Raw genomic sequence first — 15,630 nt, 5'->3', positions numbered from 1 at the left:
GCCCCTCATCCAGGCCAGCCATGTGCCCCAGCTGGGACCCTTCCCCCCATGCCAAAGGGTATGTGGCCAGCCTAAAAACAACCCTCAGTCCTTCACCCAGGCTGGCCACCCTCCCCCCCCCCCAAGCAGGGATCCCCACCTCGATGGGGGCATGGCCAGCCTGCAAAATGCCCCAGCCCCTCGCCCAGGCTGGCCCCGCCCCACAAGGGGACCCCACCCTGATCCGGGACCTTCAGAGCAAGCCAGCTGGCCCCCACCCATGTGCCAGGCCTCTATCTATACTAATATCTATACTAATAAAAGAGTAATATGCTAACTAGACCGGGAGACCTTCCAGACATCCTTCCAGATAGAGCCATGGTGGCAGGGCTGAGGCAGAGGCAGTTAGAGAGGATCAGACCAGGAGGGGAGGGCAGTTGGGGGTGATCAGGCTGGTGCTGGGGGGCAGCTGAGGGCAAGCAGGCCAGCGGGGGGGGGGGGCAATTGGGGTCAAGCAGGCTGGCAAGGGGGGCAGTTGGGGGTGGACAGGTTGGCAGGCAGAGTGGTTAGGGATTATCAGGCAGGCAGGCAGGTGAGTGATTAGGAGCTAGTGGTCCCGGATGCCAGCAGTCAGATATCCCCTGAGGGGTCCCAGATTGGAGAAGGTGTAGGCCTTCTCACAAATTTCATGCACTGGGCCACTAGTATACCACTGCCTCCTTTACTAGTGAGTGATGGAGAGAGAGGCTCCAAGGCAGACCCAGCTGGGCGTCTCACCCCTTCCAAATTGGCAAGGTGTGAATGAATGGTGTTTTCCTATACCTGGAAATTCACTTAAAGAAGCCAAGAGGAGCTTAAAAAACCCGACCTCTGAGAATATTAATCCCAGGAACAGTCCTGCTGAGGGTGTCCTGGCCTCTCCCTTCCTCAGCCACTGAAACCTCTCCTGTGACTTACAGTTAACCCACCTGTGACGGCGGGGGACAAGAACAACCTCAAGTACACAGGGAACGTCTTCACCCCACGCTTTGCCACCACCTTGGCCTCAGCATCCCTGAACCAGCCACTCTGGCTGAACTTGAACTATCCACCTCCGCCAGCGTTCACAAATCACTCCACCTTCCCACAGTATCAGGTGAGTGAGCGGGTTCTGGGTCTGCTTTCCAGGCGGCCATCCAGGCAGGCTCCCACCACAGAGGAGCTGCCGCTAGCAGGATGCCTAAATCACAGAGAACCTTGACATTAGTTAATTTCTTCACTGTGGCCACATCAGACCAACTATTTGGTGCACACACCTGGATATGTATTTCTATATATATATATTTCCAATTTCTTTTGTCTGAGTTCCAGTTCACTCTGGGCTGGGCATTCCAGAGCTGCATTGCCAGCTCTGGCCTGTTCAGTGCTCAGGCTCCCAGGATAGGATGACAGCCTAGTCCTTCTTCCCCACTCACTTCCTGTGACTTCCTTTATAGTCCGACGACATGCATCCTAGATGGCTTGGGACAGTTCCAGCTTAGGTCTTTTGTCCCCGAATAATTATGAATAGCGCCCCTTTCACTCTCGAGTGTCCTGGTACGAATGACAAGTTATATGGTGACTTCATTGAACCATCTGAGCAGACTTCGTGAAGGCGGCACACTGCTTGGTCTTGGACTCGTAGCTGAAATGAAATTAGTAGCCAGGCAGACACAAAGGGATGGTGAAACACTCATAGCAAGGTTGGGAATTTTACTCACAGAACTTATTATTCAGGTAAATGCAGTTTCTGTAGTTTGTCTATTTAATCTCCCTTAAGAGCTGCCGCCCACTGGGTGGAAGGAGGAAAGAAATCAAATAAACGTCCATTCTGGTTTAAACCATAGTCCGATCCAATAGCTTAATAATCCCTCGAGGTAGTGCTCAGCTTGTCAGAAAGCTGCTCAGTGGCTAAGATTCCTGGCTCCTGACCCCTCCCTGGCTCCTCCAGCATGGCGTGTTGGTGTATGGGAAAGGATGGGAACAAACTCCAACTTGTGGGCCATGTTCTTGAGAATTTGCCGCCCGGCAAAGCCCGTAGAGGGCAACGAGAGACAGAAATTTGCGGGAAGTCTTCTGGTCTTGTCTCTGTGCCTCTCCCACCACCCTTGGGTCCTGTGTCATTTCCCCCTTTACAGCGGGCGAGAGCTGTCTTCCCAACTCCATATACAGCCTCTCAGAGCTTCTTAAAAAAAATAATAAAATTAAAAAAAAAAAAAAAAATATATATATATATATATATATATATATATATATATATATGTTTTTATTGATTTCAGAGAGGAAGGAGGAGGGAGGGAGAGATAGAATCATCAATGATGAGAGAGAATCATTGATCAGCTGCCTCCTGCACGCCCCTCCCTCCTACTGGGGATCAAGCCCGCAACCAGGGCATATGCCCTTGGCCAGAATCGAACCCGGGACCCTTCAGTCTGCAGGCCAACGCTCTATCCACTCAGCCAAACTGGTTAGGGCAATGGTTAGCAAACTCATTAGTCAACAGAGCTGAATATCAACAGTACAACAATTGAAATTTCTTTTGAGAGCCAAATTTTTTAAACGTAAACTTCTTCTAATGTCACTTCTTCAAAATACACTCGCCCAGGCCTTGGTATTTTGTGGAAGAGCCGCACTCAAGGAGCCAAAGAGCCACATGTGGCTCGAGAGCCGCAGTTTGCCGTGGGGGCACCCCTGCTCTTAAATGGAGCTAAAGGACTTTAGCAAAATCTCTCTTTTTCTCTTCAAAAGATTTTTTTTTTCAAGATTTTTTGGTTGTTTCCTTGAGAGAACAGTGCCCATCCTCTCCTCACAGGGGGCAGAAGGCCTCCTGCGCCACCATTAAGGTGATCGTGAATCATGACCTACAGGAAAGCAAAGTGTGTGCTTTCCACACTTCGAATGCTGTCCCTGCCCAGGTCCCTGTTTGTGTGCTCACAGAGTCACCAACCCTGTCAGCAGTGTTCGTCCACGTGTGCTCGCTCATGACTCAGCCATTTCTTCACTACTCACTGACACGCTCATTTTTACTTATTATTTGCTCACTTATTTAAATAATTGTAAAAACCTTTGCTTTGCACTGACTGCAGAAGAGCTTTGGCAAGGTGAGGGGGTTCAGAGGTTCCAGGCCAGCACTGTGTGGGCACCCCCACTGCGGAAAGAGAACCGACGGCATCGTTATATTTAGTGTAAACCAGTTCCTCTAGTATGCACTCTCAGGGCTCACTGTGCAAAGCTGATTCACCATGGTTTGCTTTGCAAAGTGCAGATAATATCTCTTTGCTACGCTCACTCCTTCTGACTTGACCTTTTGCAATGGTGAGATTTGGATGCATATTTTTTTACATTAAATGGAGTGAAATGGGTTAATAACATTATATATGTTTCAAGTGTACAATTCTATAATACATCATCTGTATATTGCATGGGTGCTTACCCCCCCCCCCCACCATCCCCCATCTAGTGTCTAGTCTCCTTCTATTGCTCTATTGCCGTTTATTTGACCCCCTTTATCTAACTCTTCATCTTCCTCTCCCCTACTCCCGTCTGGTAATCACCACACTATTGTCTGTGCATTTGTTTTGTTTGCTCATTTGGTGCTTTCTGTTTTATATCCTCCCTCTGAGTGAAATCATATGGTTCTTTTAAGCAGGAAGGTCTTTGGTCTTAAGAGATGCAAGTGTTTGTGTTGTAGGACTGACTCTGGGTTCCCTGGCTTCTGGGCACAAGCGGTTGGAGGCCCTGGCTGGGAGGACCCCTGGGTCTTGCAAGGCAGTGTCAGTGCTGACTGGGCCCAGACTGAAGAAATTGACCCCTCCTCCCCGCCCCCACAGGTGGTAAAGAAGGACAGCCTAATTTACCTTCTCGCAGCTTCTCATCATCAAGGGGCCTGGGATAATAACAATAAGTCAGGTTTGCAATCAGCAGACATTTAAGAGAATCCTGCTGCTTCCACACTGTGTGGCCTTGGGCGAGTGAGGCACATGCTCTGAGCCCTGGTTTCATTCTAATTACAGCAGCAGCGGCAGCAGCCATTTGATCCGGTTGTAAGGTTAATTGAGTCCATGGATGGGAAAGAGCTTTGTAAAACCTAAAGTATGACACGGGTGTTGGTTTTTATTATTATTCAGCTCTGATCTCCCTAGAAAACAGGGCCAGGGGCTCGCAGACCTGGAGACAGAGAGGAGAAAGGGGGAACAGTTTATCCTGCTCTCTTTTCCTGCTTGGCATGGGAGTAAAGGGGAGGTCCCAGATCCAACACATTCCGAGCTCCGCTGCGGAGGAAGGCAGGCCTGGAAGACTAAGCCCTCAGGACCAGAGCTCCAGAGGCTCCGGGCTGCGTGGCATGAAAGAACTCTGCTCCCCATTAAGGAGGGAGGCTGCATTCAGAGAGGCCATGGCCCCAAGCAAAGAACAATGAGTGTTTGTTTGCCCTTGCTTGTGATTTTACAGAATTGCAAGTCAAACAGCTAGAAACGTCTTCACAGTCATACAATGTCGCTTTTAGAGGACAGAGCAGGGTGGGCAGCTGTTTGTCTTGCCCAGATCCTAGGGGTAGCCTATTCCAGCTGGCCTGGGGAGGATGGCAGCCTGGGGGCACTGGCTGTGCAGAGCAGAGCTGAGTGCTAATGGGGTGAAGGGGTGTAGCATGGAGTGAAACAGAGGAGCTATATGGGAACCCTGGCCTTGGAGCTTACGGAGGCCTGGGAAGAGGCAGGGCAGCCCCGTCTGTCTCCCTCTCTGCCCAGGTGCAGGCCACGGCCAGAATGCAGGGACAGGCTGTGGTCACGGTGGTGAGTGGGGATGCCCTAGGCCACGAGGCTTGGAGGAAAAAGGAGCTGGCACACTGGCTTCAGGTGAAGGGGTTGGTGGGAGAGGGAGAGGCTCCACCATGGTCAAGTGTCTGGTGCACAAGAGCAGAGAGCAAGGAGGGGCTGCGAGAGGACGTGTGCCTTCAGGGGCTTGGAAGAGGGGCCGAAGGAGAGTCAGGAGACTTTCCCCCAGACCCTATATCAGGACCCCATGGCTCTGGGTCATCCAGCAACACGTTGATAACTGGCACAAGGAGAGCCCAGAACTGAGGCATCTTCTGGAAAGACTTCCTAGTCTAGGGATGCTTTGAGTATTGAGCTGAATCTTAGGAGGGGACTCTGGATTGGCAGGGAGAGGCAGTCTGAGACTGGAGGGGTCCTGGGCTGCCCCATCCACAGCAGCTGTTCTGCTGTGCATGCACGTTGTGTGTGTGGAAGGGGGGCTTGTACAGTGAGAGATACTAAAAAATACCTAACATGTGTAGATTCCTTACTGAGTGCTTGGCACTGCTCTGAGCCCTTTGAATGCATTATTAACTCATTCATCGTCACACCGGTCCTCATCATAAGGTCCAGAGACAGGCTTGGTGGGCATATAGACAGACCCCAGCAGAGACCCAAACTAATGCCCTTGGGTTCATAGTGGCACATTTGTACACGGAAACATACAACTGCGACACAAAAGGAAGCACACGTGCGAATGCGCGTAAATAAGCAGGTGCAAACTTACACACACACACACACACACACACACACACACACACACACACACATACGTACATGGATACCTCCTGTCTTGGGGCAGGAATGGGGCAGGGGAAAGTAACTTAGAAGAGGAGTGTAGTCAGCAATAAAGAGAATGTGGCTGCCTTCACGGGCTTTACAGTCTTGGACACACATACTTTCATAAACAAGGGAAAAGAGGCTCAGAGAGGTGAAGTGACTTGCCCAAGGTCACACAGGCAGAAGCTGGGATGTAAGAGGCAGTTGGGCTCCTGAAGCTCTCTCCTTAAATAATCACCAAGAGAGCAGTGAATTGTGCTTCCTGTGTGGTGTGAGTTGTGCGTGCCTGGCCTGATGCCAGTTGGACCTGGCACCCAGTGGGTCTGGCCTGCAGGGCGGTGGCATAGAAACTGAGTTGAGTGGCTGCCCTTTGATTGGGATCCCCTCACCCCTCAGTACTAAGCCTCTCCTTCTCTCCCCAGGGCCTGTACCCACAGCGGGCAGCCAGGATGCCCTATCAGCAGGCCCTGCACCCCCAGCTGGGATGTTATCCCCGACAGGTGAGTAGATGACCTCCTTACCTCTGTCCCAGCTCCATGAAGGCCTTCAGGCCAAAAACCTGGTCACCAGCCATACTTTTTGGCCCATTCATGGGCCAAAGTACAAACAGATACTAGCATGTAGGTGGGCACAAACCGGCATCCCCAGGTGGTAATACAGCTGGCACTTATGGGGCCCTTGCTGTGTGCCGGGCCCTGGTTTAAGGTTTTCACCAGTATTAACTAATTTAACCTTCATTACCACCCTGTAAGGCAGGTTAGAGATGAGAAAACTAGGGTTATAAAGTTGGCATATAAGTTAGCTTTTGCTTTGGAAAAAAAAAAAAAAAGCCTCAATCTCTCATAGATTTTCAAAAATAAATACTTTTTACTCAGTCTGTGGATCGGTTGAGCCGGGCTAGGATTCGGTTCAGGCCTGTGTGGATGTGTGCTGAGGATGTAGTAGCTTTTGCTCCTGCCACAATGGGTGACACCCCATGTCCCAGGAGCCTCAGCTCAGAGCTGGTATGGTAACGTGTGCCTGCCCTCCATTGGCCATACCAAATCACATGGTGGTTGACTGCCTCTTATACATACACATAGAGAAATACAGTATCACAATAAAGCAGCAGAGACAAACATACAGAGACACAAAGATAGAGTTCTGTACATGCCACTGAGCTGGGTGCGCACCAAACACAAAGCAGCATGCCCAGAGATGCTGAGTGTCTTGGGATGGGAGTGGGGGAGAGGGGTGAGGAAAGAAGCTTGACACCTGCTGCATGCTCGGGCTGGCCTTGCACCCTCACACACAGGTAGACAAGCCCCACACTCAACTCACGGACTCCTCGGCCTCCCCTCTCTCCCCAGGGAGCCCCACCCCTTTTCTGCAAACTGCACCTCTGACCAGAACTAGGTGGAATGTTCCAGAGGATAGAGAAGGGACACAGGTATAGATTACTTTATCCCATGGACCAGGACTGCTGCATTTTCTTCAGTGGGAGCTTTGCATCCTGAGATGCGGAGACGAGAGGCAGTCTGGTTCACAGAGTCTCACCCACGTCACCTTCACCCCACAAGTGATACCATCCACCTAGCTTCAAAGAGAACATTTCTCGACAACGTTATGTAAATGCATATATTTGAGAAGGTGATACAAGAACATGACTCGTAGAGGCAATCACTGGTACAGGTTTCCTTGGGTATTTTTCCCGTGATGTCTACTGATACAAACGTCTTTGTACAGACGAGGCCTTCTGGGCACACTATTCTCTCACCGCTTTTGTCAGCAAAGCGTCTGTCACGCACCTGGTTCCAGAGCAGTACACACAGCTCTGTTTTATGGCCCTTATCAGTTACATGTGGTTAGGGGCACATTTTTGAATAAAGCTTATCTCTCATGTCCGTCTCCTCCCAGGTCCCCCCTTCTCCCCTCTACAAAGGAAACCAGAGGTATTATCGGCCACGCTGACCTGGGAGGTGCCTCCCTGGGTTTTCTCTGAAAGATCTCAAATCTTTCTGACCTCAGCACCTTGGGGTTTTGGTGCCCATGTCCAGCTTCACCAGATCCTATCCATCCACTGGGGGGGATATGGGGAGGGCGTGGGGAGGGCTCAGGGCTCCAGAGGGGCAAGCACAGAGGTACGGAACACTAAACAAGAGGCTTAGCTTCTCTGAGCCCAGTTTCCTTGTCTCCACAATGGGAATACTAGTGGTCCTACCTCACAGTCTGGCTGGGGTTTAAATGAGAGAATCCATCTGGAGGGCGCACCCCAAGCTCTCAGTAGGCGCCAGGGTGAGAGAGGGCTGTCCAAGAGCTGAATCCCCGAGCAGCCTGGACCCCAGGCTCTTGCTGTTGAAGTGGAGGCCCAGCAGGGCAGCTTCCCCCGTTTGGAGGCAGCTTGCCTCAGCACTCAGAAGGGCGGACGCAGCTCTCACAGGGGAGCGAGGGCTCCCTGATATTTGGAGCTGTCAGTGGGGGCGTGCGGCGCTCAGGATGTCATGAGCTCCGTGTCAGTGTAGGTATCCAAGCAGAGACTTAGCGGTCTCTTCTTTCCTCCTTCCACTTCCTCTCTCCTTCCTTCTTGCATTCACCCAACAGATGTTTATTGAGCAGCTCCTGTGTGCCAGGCACTATCTTTGGACTGAAACTATGTTAGGAAATAAGGCAGATGGGGTCCCTGCCTTGCCAGGGGCATGATTGCAGGAGCCCCATTTTTGGTTGGGGTATGATCCAGGTGGTCTCGCAAACCCCACTGAGTTCCTATTTTGCTCTAGGGTGAAGGCTGAATTCCATTGCCCTTTTTTGGCCCTTCCTCCCGGACTCACACTGTCCAATATAGAAACCACTAGCCATGTGTGGCTACTTATATCTAAATCAACTAAAATTAAGTAAAATGGAAAAACTCAGGTCTTTATTCACATATCACATTTGTGAATATGGCTGGCGGCTGCTGTACAAGGCAAAGCGGATATGGAACCCTTCTAGCACCCAGCACAGGAATTCTCACTGGGTGAGGCTGCCTTATACTTGGACCCTGTTGAGGGCCTGAGCTAGAAGCCAGGGATGTTTTGATCTCAACAGCTTTTTTTTGAGATAGTCGACTTAAAGATGAATAAGGGGCATTGAGGATGGTTACTGACAGAGGGAAAAGGGGATGTAGGGAAGAGAATGGAAATGTTTATTTGCTACTTAGTATGTCTCAGACTCTACTTACATCAGCGGACTCGGTCCCCACACAATGGAGATAGTGTGCCCATTTTACAGATGAGGAAACTGAGGCTCGGCTGAATTCAGTCACTTACCAAACCCATGTCCAGAGTTGAGCCCTGTGCTTTTACCATTCCAACGTGTTGCCTGAGAGACACAGGGTCGAGCGATAGGGCTGGGGTTAGGGTTAGGGTTGAGGGTGGGGTGATATTTTGGAAGTGTTGGGCTCTGCTGGACCTCACCTCTTTCTTCTCTCTGATCTGCAGGTGACACCATACAACCCAGTGCAAATGGGACAGCAGATTTTTCGCTCCTCCTACACCCCTCTGCTGAGCTACATCCCCTTCGTCCAGCCCAACTACTCGTACCCTCAGAGGACACCTCCGAAGCTGTCCACCAACCCCCGAGACCCTTCCCCCATGGCAGGAGATGGGCCGCAGTTCCTCTTCCCCCAGCCATATGGGTGAGTGAGTCCTTGGCCTGCATTGGAAGTCTAGCTTATCACCAGAAAGCTGCTGGACAGGGGAGGACAGTACCTGGGGCCTCACTGCTGGGGGGCAGAGGGGGAGGGATGTCCTGTGGGTGGAGGGGAGCAGTATCTGGGGCCTGGTGGGCCCCTCTGTTGGCCCACTTCGTTTCGGGGCTGCACTGCACACCCCCTAGTGGTGGCACCCAGCACAGCAGGGGGCAGGGGGTGGACCTGGCACATTTGCCTTTACCAGTTCGCTTGGTTTACAACAGGACGCGGCCAGGTAATCCTCTTACAGCTCTCCCCCACTCACTGCCCTCTGAGCTCCTCGCCAGGCTAATCTCTAGAACATCCCATTGACTCCACAGCAGGCCCCGCCGAAGGCTTATCAGGGCTGCCCACGCCTTCCCTCCAAAGTACCCCGGACAGCAAGCAGAGGAGAGGGGCTTAGCAGCAAGCAGCCGACACAAACTTGACCTGTTGGCCGAAAATTCCACACAAATTTTCCATGCTGCTTAGGTCATACGTCTCTGTTTGTTGTTTTAATGTAATAACAGGGCGCTGCTCACTCCCTCTCAGCAAATCTCCAACTGATAGGGACGTCCTGAGAGTCAGGCAAGGGCTCCTGGGATTCCGAGTCTCCCGGCACACCTTGGGGAGCGTGTGCCCAGTTTGGTTTATAGAACTAGGACCAAACTCAAGTGTTGATGTGTGTCCCCAAACTCTCATAGTTTCGAATCAGCACTTCCTGAAGTGTCTCCTGTAAAGGAATAAATGCTAGAAAGAGGTTTCTGTAGTCAGATGTGTGTGGGAAAAGCTGTGTGAAACAAAAGTAAACACATTTTGTAACTGTTGGAATTCTCAGATCATTTCATTTCCAAGGGTGCCTGGCAGTGTCCAAAAGGGTAATCGATAATGTTATTTTAACCCAAACCCCACAACCCTGTTTTTCCTTTTGCTTTCTTTTTTCTTTCATCTTCTCTCTCTCCTCCTCCTCCCTCCCTCCCTGCCTGCCTTCCTCCCTCCCCCACTTCTGTCCTTCCCTCCTCATTTTTCTTCTTTTTTCTTGTAGGGCATATCAAAAAGCTCTGTATTACTTCACATAGTTCCTATGAATTTAGCCTGGGTGATTAGGACATAGTTACCCCCTTTGAGAGCTGAGTGATGAGATGCGGGCACAGTGATGTTAGAGCTATGACAAAGTAGAGACCACCAAAGTGGCTGGAGGACAAGGCAGGATCTTTGCTGGGTAGACAGTGAGCAGCGATTGGAGAAGGGCATTCCAGGCAGGAGACGTGAGGCCCTGGATTCTAAGGTGCATAGGGAGCCTGAGGCCTGGGCAATAAAGGCGTCTGGTTGAATGGTTAGACTCATCCCTGAAAAAGGTGGAACATGGGATTGGAAAAAGGACGCTGGGACTGCATTCCTGAAGGCTCCTAGCTGCTAGACCTGGGCATCTGATGCAGATTGGTGCATACAGAATGAACAGATGGGCTTGGGAGCAGAGAAACAGGAGAGGAGGGGGCAGTGGTCTGGAGGTGACTGTAGAGGTCTGTATGAGAGGTTCTCGGCTCCCTGGAGGTGAGAGTAGATGAGAAGACAGAGGGATCAGGACAGACTACCGGCAGGCCAGCAAACTCCCCGTATTCCACACTGTGACTCTGGGCTCAAGGGAAGAAGGAGTCATTGTAAAACTGGCTGTATATATTTATGTACTTGGGAGGGAGCGTGATACTGAGGTCTCATCAGTCAGCACTCTTGGGAGCAGTAAGAGGAGAGGGTTGAGACCCGGGTGCTGGCTGTCTATAGGGGCTGGGAGAGGAAAGGGAGTGAGCAGGAGCCTTAGGAAGAAACAGTCTTAGAAGCAGGAGGAAGGCTGGTGCCAGGAGGACACATCATGGGCAAAGGCGCAGAGTGGCCGGAGTGGTGGCAGTCAGCCGGGTGGAATGGAGGCTGCTCTGGGTGGGGAAAAACTGGAGAGTGAGGTCCGAAAAGTGAAGCAAAGCGTATAGGACTATGGCCCCAGAAGGAACAATTTGTTCATTCAGAAAGTATTTCTTGGGCATCTTTTCTGTGTCTAGCACTGTTTTAGGCACTGGTGACTGGAGAGAACAGACAATGTTTTCCTTGTCTCATTCCAAGGGGAGAAATAGGCAGCAAGGAAATAAACTCAGGCCAGGTGCCGGGGTTGAGGGGAGAGGGAATGGAGGGAAGTCTCCTGAGCTGAGATCTAAATGAAGTGGGAGAATGAACCACGCATGCATGTGGGCAGAAAGCAGGGGAAGTGCAGCAGCCCCACAGGGGACTGTAGCTTGCGCACAGTGAGTGAGTGAGAGCGAGTGGGTGGAATTGAAATCAGAGGAGTAGCCAGGGCTGGACTAGGTAGGACCTGTAGGCATGGTACGGGTTTTTTTTTTTAGGAACTGTGGGAAGTTACCAGGATGACTTTCAAACAGGTGAGGACATGCTCTAGTTTTCTATCTAGAGAAGAAGACGTGGGCTGAGGTATGAAGCATGGACTGTGGGGTCAGAGCTGTCACAGGTGTGCAGGAGTGGAGCTTTTGTAGCCATCTGAGGCAGAGATGGTGGTGGTGGGGACCAAGGCAGTGACAGTGGGGCAGGAGATGGAAAGCTCTAGAGTGTTTATTGTCTTGGTGGAAGGGCTTAGTGATGGTTGGCTGTGGAATGCGGGAGAGAAGAAGGGAGCATGATTCCATTTATAACTTGAGTGACTGGATGAGTGGCGATGCCAAACAGCCAAGGTCAAGAAGGCTACAGCGAAGATCTGTTGATCAAGAGTTTGGTTTGGGATATGCGAAATCAGAGATGTGAGTGGAGCTGTGAGAGGCAGGTGGCTGTATGTGAGGCTCAGGGCAAGGGCCGGGGCTGGTGTTAGAAACCTGGGAGTCATTAACATATAGATGATATTTAAAGGCTTGGGATCTCCCAGGGAGTGCGTGCACATAGAGAAGAGAGGAGGCCGTAGGACAGACCAAGGGCCTCCAACATGTGGAGAGGTGGCCGAGATGTGGAGGAACCAGCAAAGGGTGTAAGGCAGACCCGCATGCGGTGGGAGAAGATATGGAGGAGAGGGAGGAGTGCAGGAAGCCAAGTGAAGAAATTATTTTCTGGGGCAGAGAAGGAGGGAGTCACAGAGAGATGAAAACAAGATGAAGGCACTTTAGAGGGGAGCTCTGAGCACAGCAGTAGTGTCGGGTTGGGGAGCTTCCAGTGGTCCCAGATGGAACAAGGTCTAAGAGAGGCTGCTCTGGGCGGGAAAGGATACAGGACCCAGGTCTTAGAGAGAAGGAGGCTCAGTGCTCCCTCTGGGTCAGGAGCAAAGGAGAGAACCAAGAGACTAAACCACAGGAAGTGGGAGAGGAAGGAGCAGGTGGCTCCATGTTCTCAGGGAAGGAGCAAGGGAGCCCCCCTACCTCGGCCAAATCAATTTGCATATTTAATAATGCAAATTATTCAATAGCCACACAACTTATCTTTCAAACAATAATATTGAATTAAAAGGAGCATAAACAATAATTTACTAGAAATAGCAGCATAGAAACTGTCCCAGGCAAACCAGGACAGGTCACCATGCTCAAGAGACAGCTCAAGCCTGCTTTCTTCTTCCAGGAAGCATTCTTTGATAATTCTCCATGAGGACTACGTCTCCACATGGGCTACCTCTCTTCCTGGCCCTCTAGTGTTCCTCCTGTCCAGTCCATGCCCTTGGCAGTTGATCTGATCAGAAGATCTCAACCTGAGAAGGGCCTAGATGCCTGGGGTGTGGTGATAAGATGCGAGGTGTGCGCCCTGAGTAATTTGTTCCTGGGAGTTATTAAATGTGAAATATTGGTTATGGCTTTTATTTTATAAATCCGAGTAGAATCCAGGGTATCTCTATAGTAACATCACTGCCAATCATTTATATTCCAATCTGATTTTTGAAAGAGAGGAAAAAGAGGTGCGGTTACTGCCAGCATTAATTGCTTATCAGGCACCTGCCTTGTGCCAGGTCCCAGGCCGGGCTATGGGTATGAAACGGAGGGGCGTCCAGACAATGTCCCTGCTCTCATGGAATCTGTTTCAGTGAGAAGGGAATGAAACAAAATCTGAAGCCTCGTTGTCCAGGGACACTTGGCAAGCAGCAGATACTGATAGAAGCTGAGGCATTACAAATTAAAGCGGCTTGTTCCCATTGCTCCCCTTTCCCCTCCCCTTCCACCCCGCTCTGCCTTTGTCATTTTGTCAATTCATGGCACAGTGCCACGAGCGTGCACAATCTCCTGTAATATGTGTCTACCCGGCTGAAAAGTGACTGAGAATCCCTGGATTAGACTAAATCTAGACATTTGCTCTGCTGCAATTCGTACTGAGCTCTGTCCCCATTCATCCAGAGCATCCTAGCAGATGGGTGACAAAATTGCATAAGGATCCCAGAAGTGTGAGTAAATGATTGCATCTGGAACAGGCAGGGGAGGTTTCACGGAGGAGATGGCTTTTGAACTCTCGATTGAGGTATACCTGGGAGAAAATGCACACGGGTGCGTATTTCTGCTCTCGGAGGGTGAGGCTTCGATCTTCTTGGCTCTTCCTTTTCCCAGGGTCCAGCAAACTCCCAAGCACTCCGCGATGTCTCACCGCTCACTTCTTGAGCTGGTTTTGAAACAAAGAGCCTGTGTCGGGTTGGGGAGCTTCCTGGCGCTGATGAGGAGAGGAGCCCTGAGATTGTCTGGACTCCTAGATCTCACTCTGGGACGGGATTTGATTTCTCTGTTGTGGTGGAATTTCCTAAAGATCACACCTGGTCCTCTAAGGCAGTTACAGTGGCTGCAGGACCACAACGAAGGTGCTCAGATTCTCTACTTTGTGGTTCTGGACACGGTGAGAGCATAGGCTTCCTAGAAGTCATCCCTACAGACTGCTGGGGGCTTCCTGACCTAAGTAAGCAGAAGAAAAAGCTCTTTATTGTCCTCCAATTATACCGGTTTCATGTTTTATTTTCCCACAGCTATAGCACTTTTATTATGCTGGAGCTTTTAGCCTCCAAGCCTGTCATGATCGCGATAGTCTTTGACAGCCACAAAATTAAAATATTACTTTCCCTAATCTCTCCACCAGCATTATGAATTTCATCTTGACATCCGTCATCTTTCTCTTCCAGGTTCGGCTCGTCGTCTGGTGGGCCCCTGCTGAATAGCCCTTATTTCTCCTCCAGTGGGAATGGCATAAATTTTTAGATCTCCTCCTCCTACCTTAGCCCTTGGGTCAGGGCTAAGGGCTCTGGAATTCTGGCTGCTGCAACCACTTGGTAGGAAGTTTGGAAAGCCAAGGTTCTGACCAGGTCGCAGACAGAAGACAGCAAGACCAGACTCATCTATTGACCAACACTCACACACATGGCCCAAACCACACCCCGTTCCCCTCAGCATCATACTCACTTGCTCAACTACTTATGCACCTGTATTTAGCTAACAAGAGTGATTTTTGTTTTTGTTGTTGTTGGTAAAATAGAAGTAAGACACTTAATTTTAGAAAGTTTGTATTTTATGATAAAAGTATGAGCTGCTTGAAATAGAATGTGTCTGTTGGTTTGTTTTTTGTTTGCGGCTATTGTTATGTTCTGCATAACATTGTTCATTTTCCCAATGAGACTCATCATTCACTTAGGACAGGAAGAGAGACTATGAGCTGGAGTCCTGAAGTGCTGGTCTCTAAAAATTGTATCCCAGAGGTCCTAAACTTGAGGGCTTCTCTCTTCTATTCTGTGATCTCTTCACTTCTCAACATTCCCATTTATGTACCTCAGGAATGGGTGAAAAAAGAGATGCACCCTCCTCTGTCTTATCAGGTGATGGTTTTACCGAAAAAACTCTCTGGACACGAGATGGGAAAGTGTGTCTTGGAAATGAATTAAAAAAAATAATGCTAAATGTGAGTCATGACTATCCAGTGGTTGTCTATCAATGCCACACTCCAGGTCAATCTCAAAACTGCACCTAATGGCTCTGCTCTTGGATCTATCTCAATCAACATGTTTTTTTCTTAATCCTCACCCAAGGATGTGTTGGGTTTTAAAAAATTGATTTTAGAGAGAGAGAGAGAGAGAGAGAGAGAGAGAGAGAGAGAAAGAAAAAGAGAGAGAGAGAGTCACATCGATATGAGAGAGAACATCAATCAGTTGCCTCCCATATGTGCCCTGACCTGGAATTGAACCCTCAACCATTTGGTATACAGGCAACGCTCCAACCAACTGAGCCACCCAGCCAAGGATATCTCAATCAACTTTTATTAGTGACTTGAATATAGACATTGAGAGCTTCCTGATCACTTTTATGGATGACACAACTCGGGGAAGAGGAGCTGACTGGAACCAGTTATGCACAT

General features: G+C 50.1%; 1 protein-coding gene across 1 annotated transcript in view; it reads left to right on the top strand.

The window, feature by feature from the left end:
- The window catches only part of LOC311616194 (uncharacterized protein C1orf94), a 38,794-nt gene extending 24,081 nt beyond the window's left edge, over positions 1 to 14,713 (top strand). The window contains exons 6-9 of the mRNA XM_084871341.1: positions 939 to 1,114; positions 6,011 to 6,088; positions 9,044 to 9,240; positions 14,408 to 14,713. Coding sequence (XP_084727467.1) covers positions 939 to 1,114; positions 6,011 to 6,088; positions 9,044 to 9,240; positions 14,408 to 14,483 — 527 coding nt within the window. The 3' untranslated portion in view covers positions 14,484 to 14,713. The remainder of the gene's footprint in view (positions 1 to 938; positions 1,115 to 6,010; positions 6,089 to 9,043; positions 9,241 to 14,407) is intronic.
- The last annotated feature ends 917 nt before the right edge of the window (positions 14,714 to 15,630 follow it).

The sequence above is a fragment of the Pipistrellus hanaki genome (genome assembly GCF_964339955.1).
Source record: "Pipistrellus hanaki genome assembly, chromosome: 2".
In the NCBI taxonomy this organism is placed as follows: Eukaryota; Metazoa; Chordata; class Mammalia; order Chiroptera; family Vespertilionidae; genus Pipistrellus; species Pipistrellus hanaki.
This window is presented reverse-complemented; position numbering and strand designations above follow the sequence as displayed.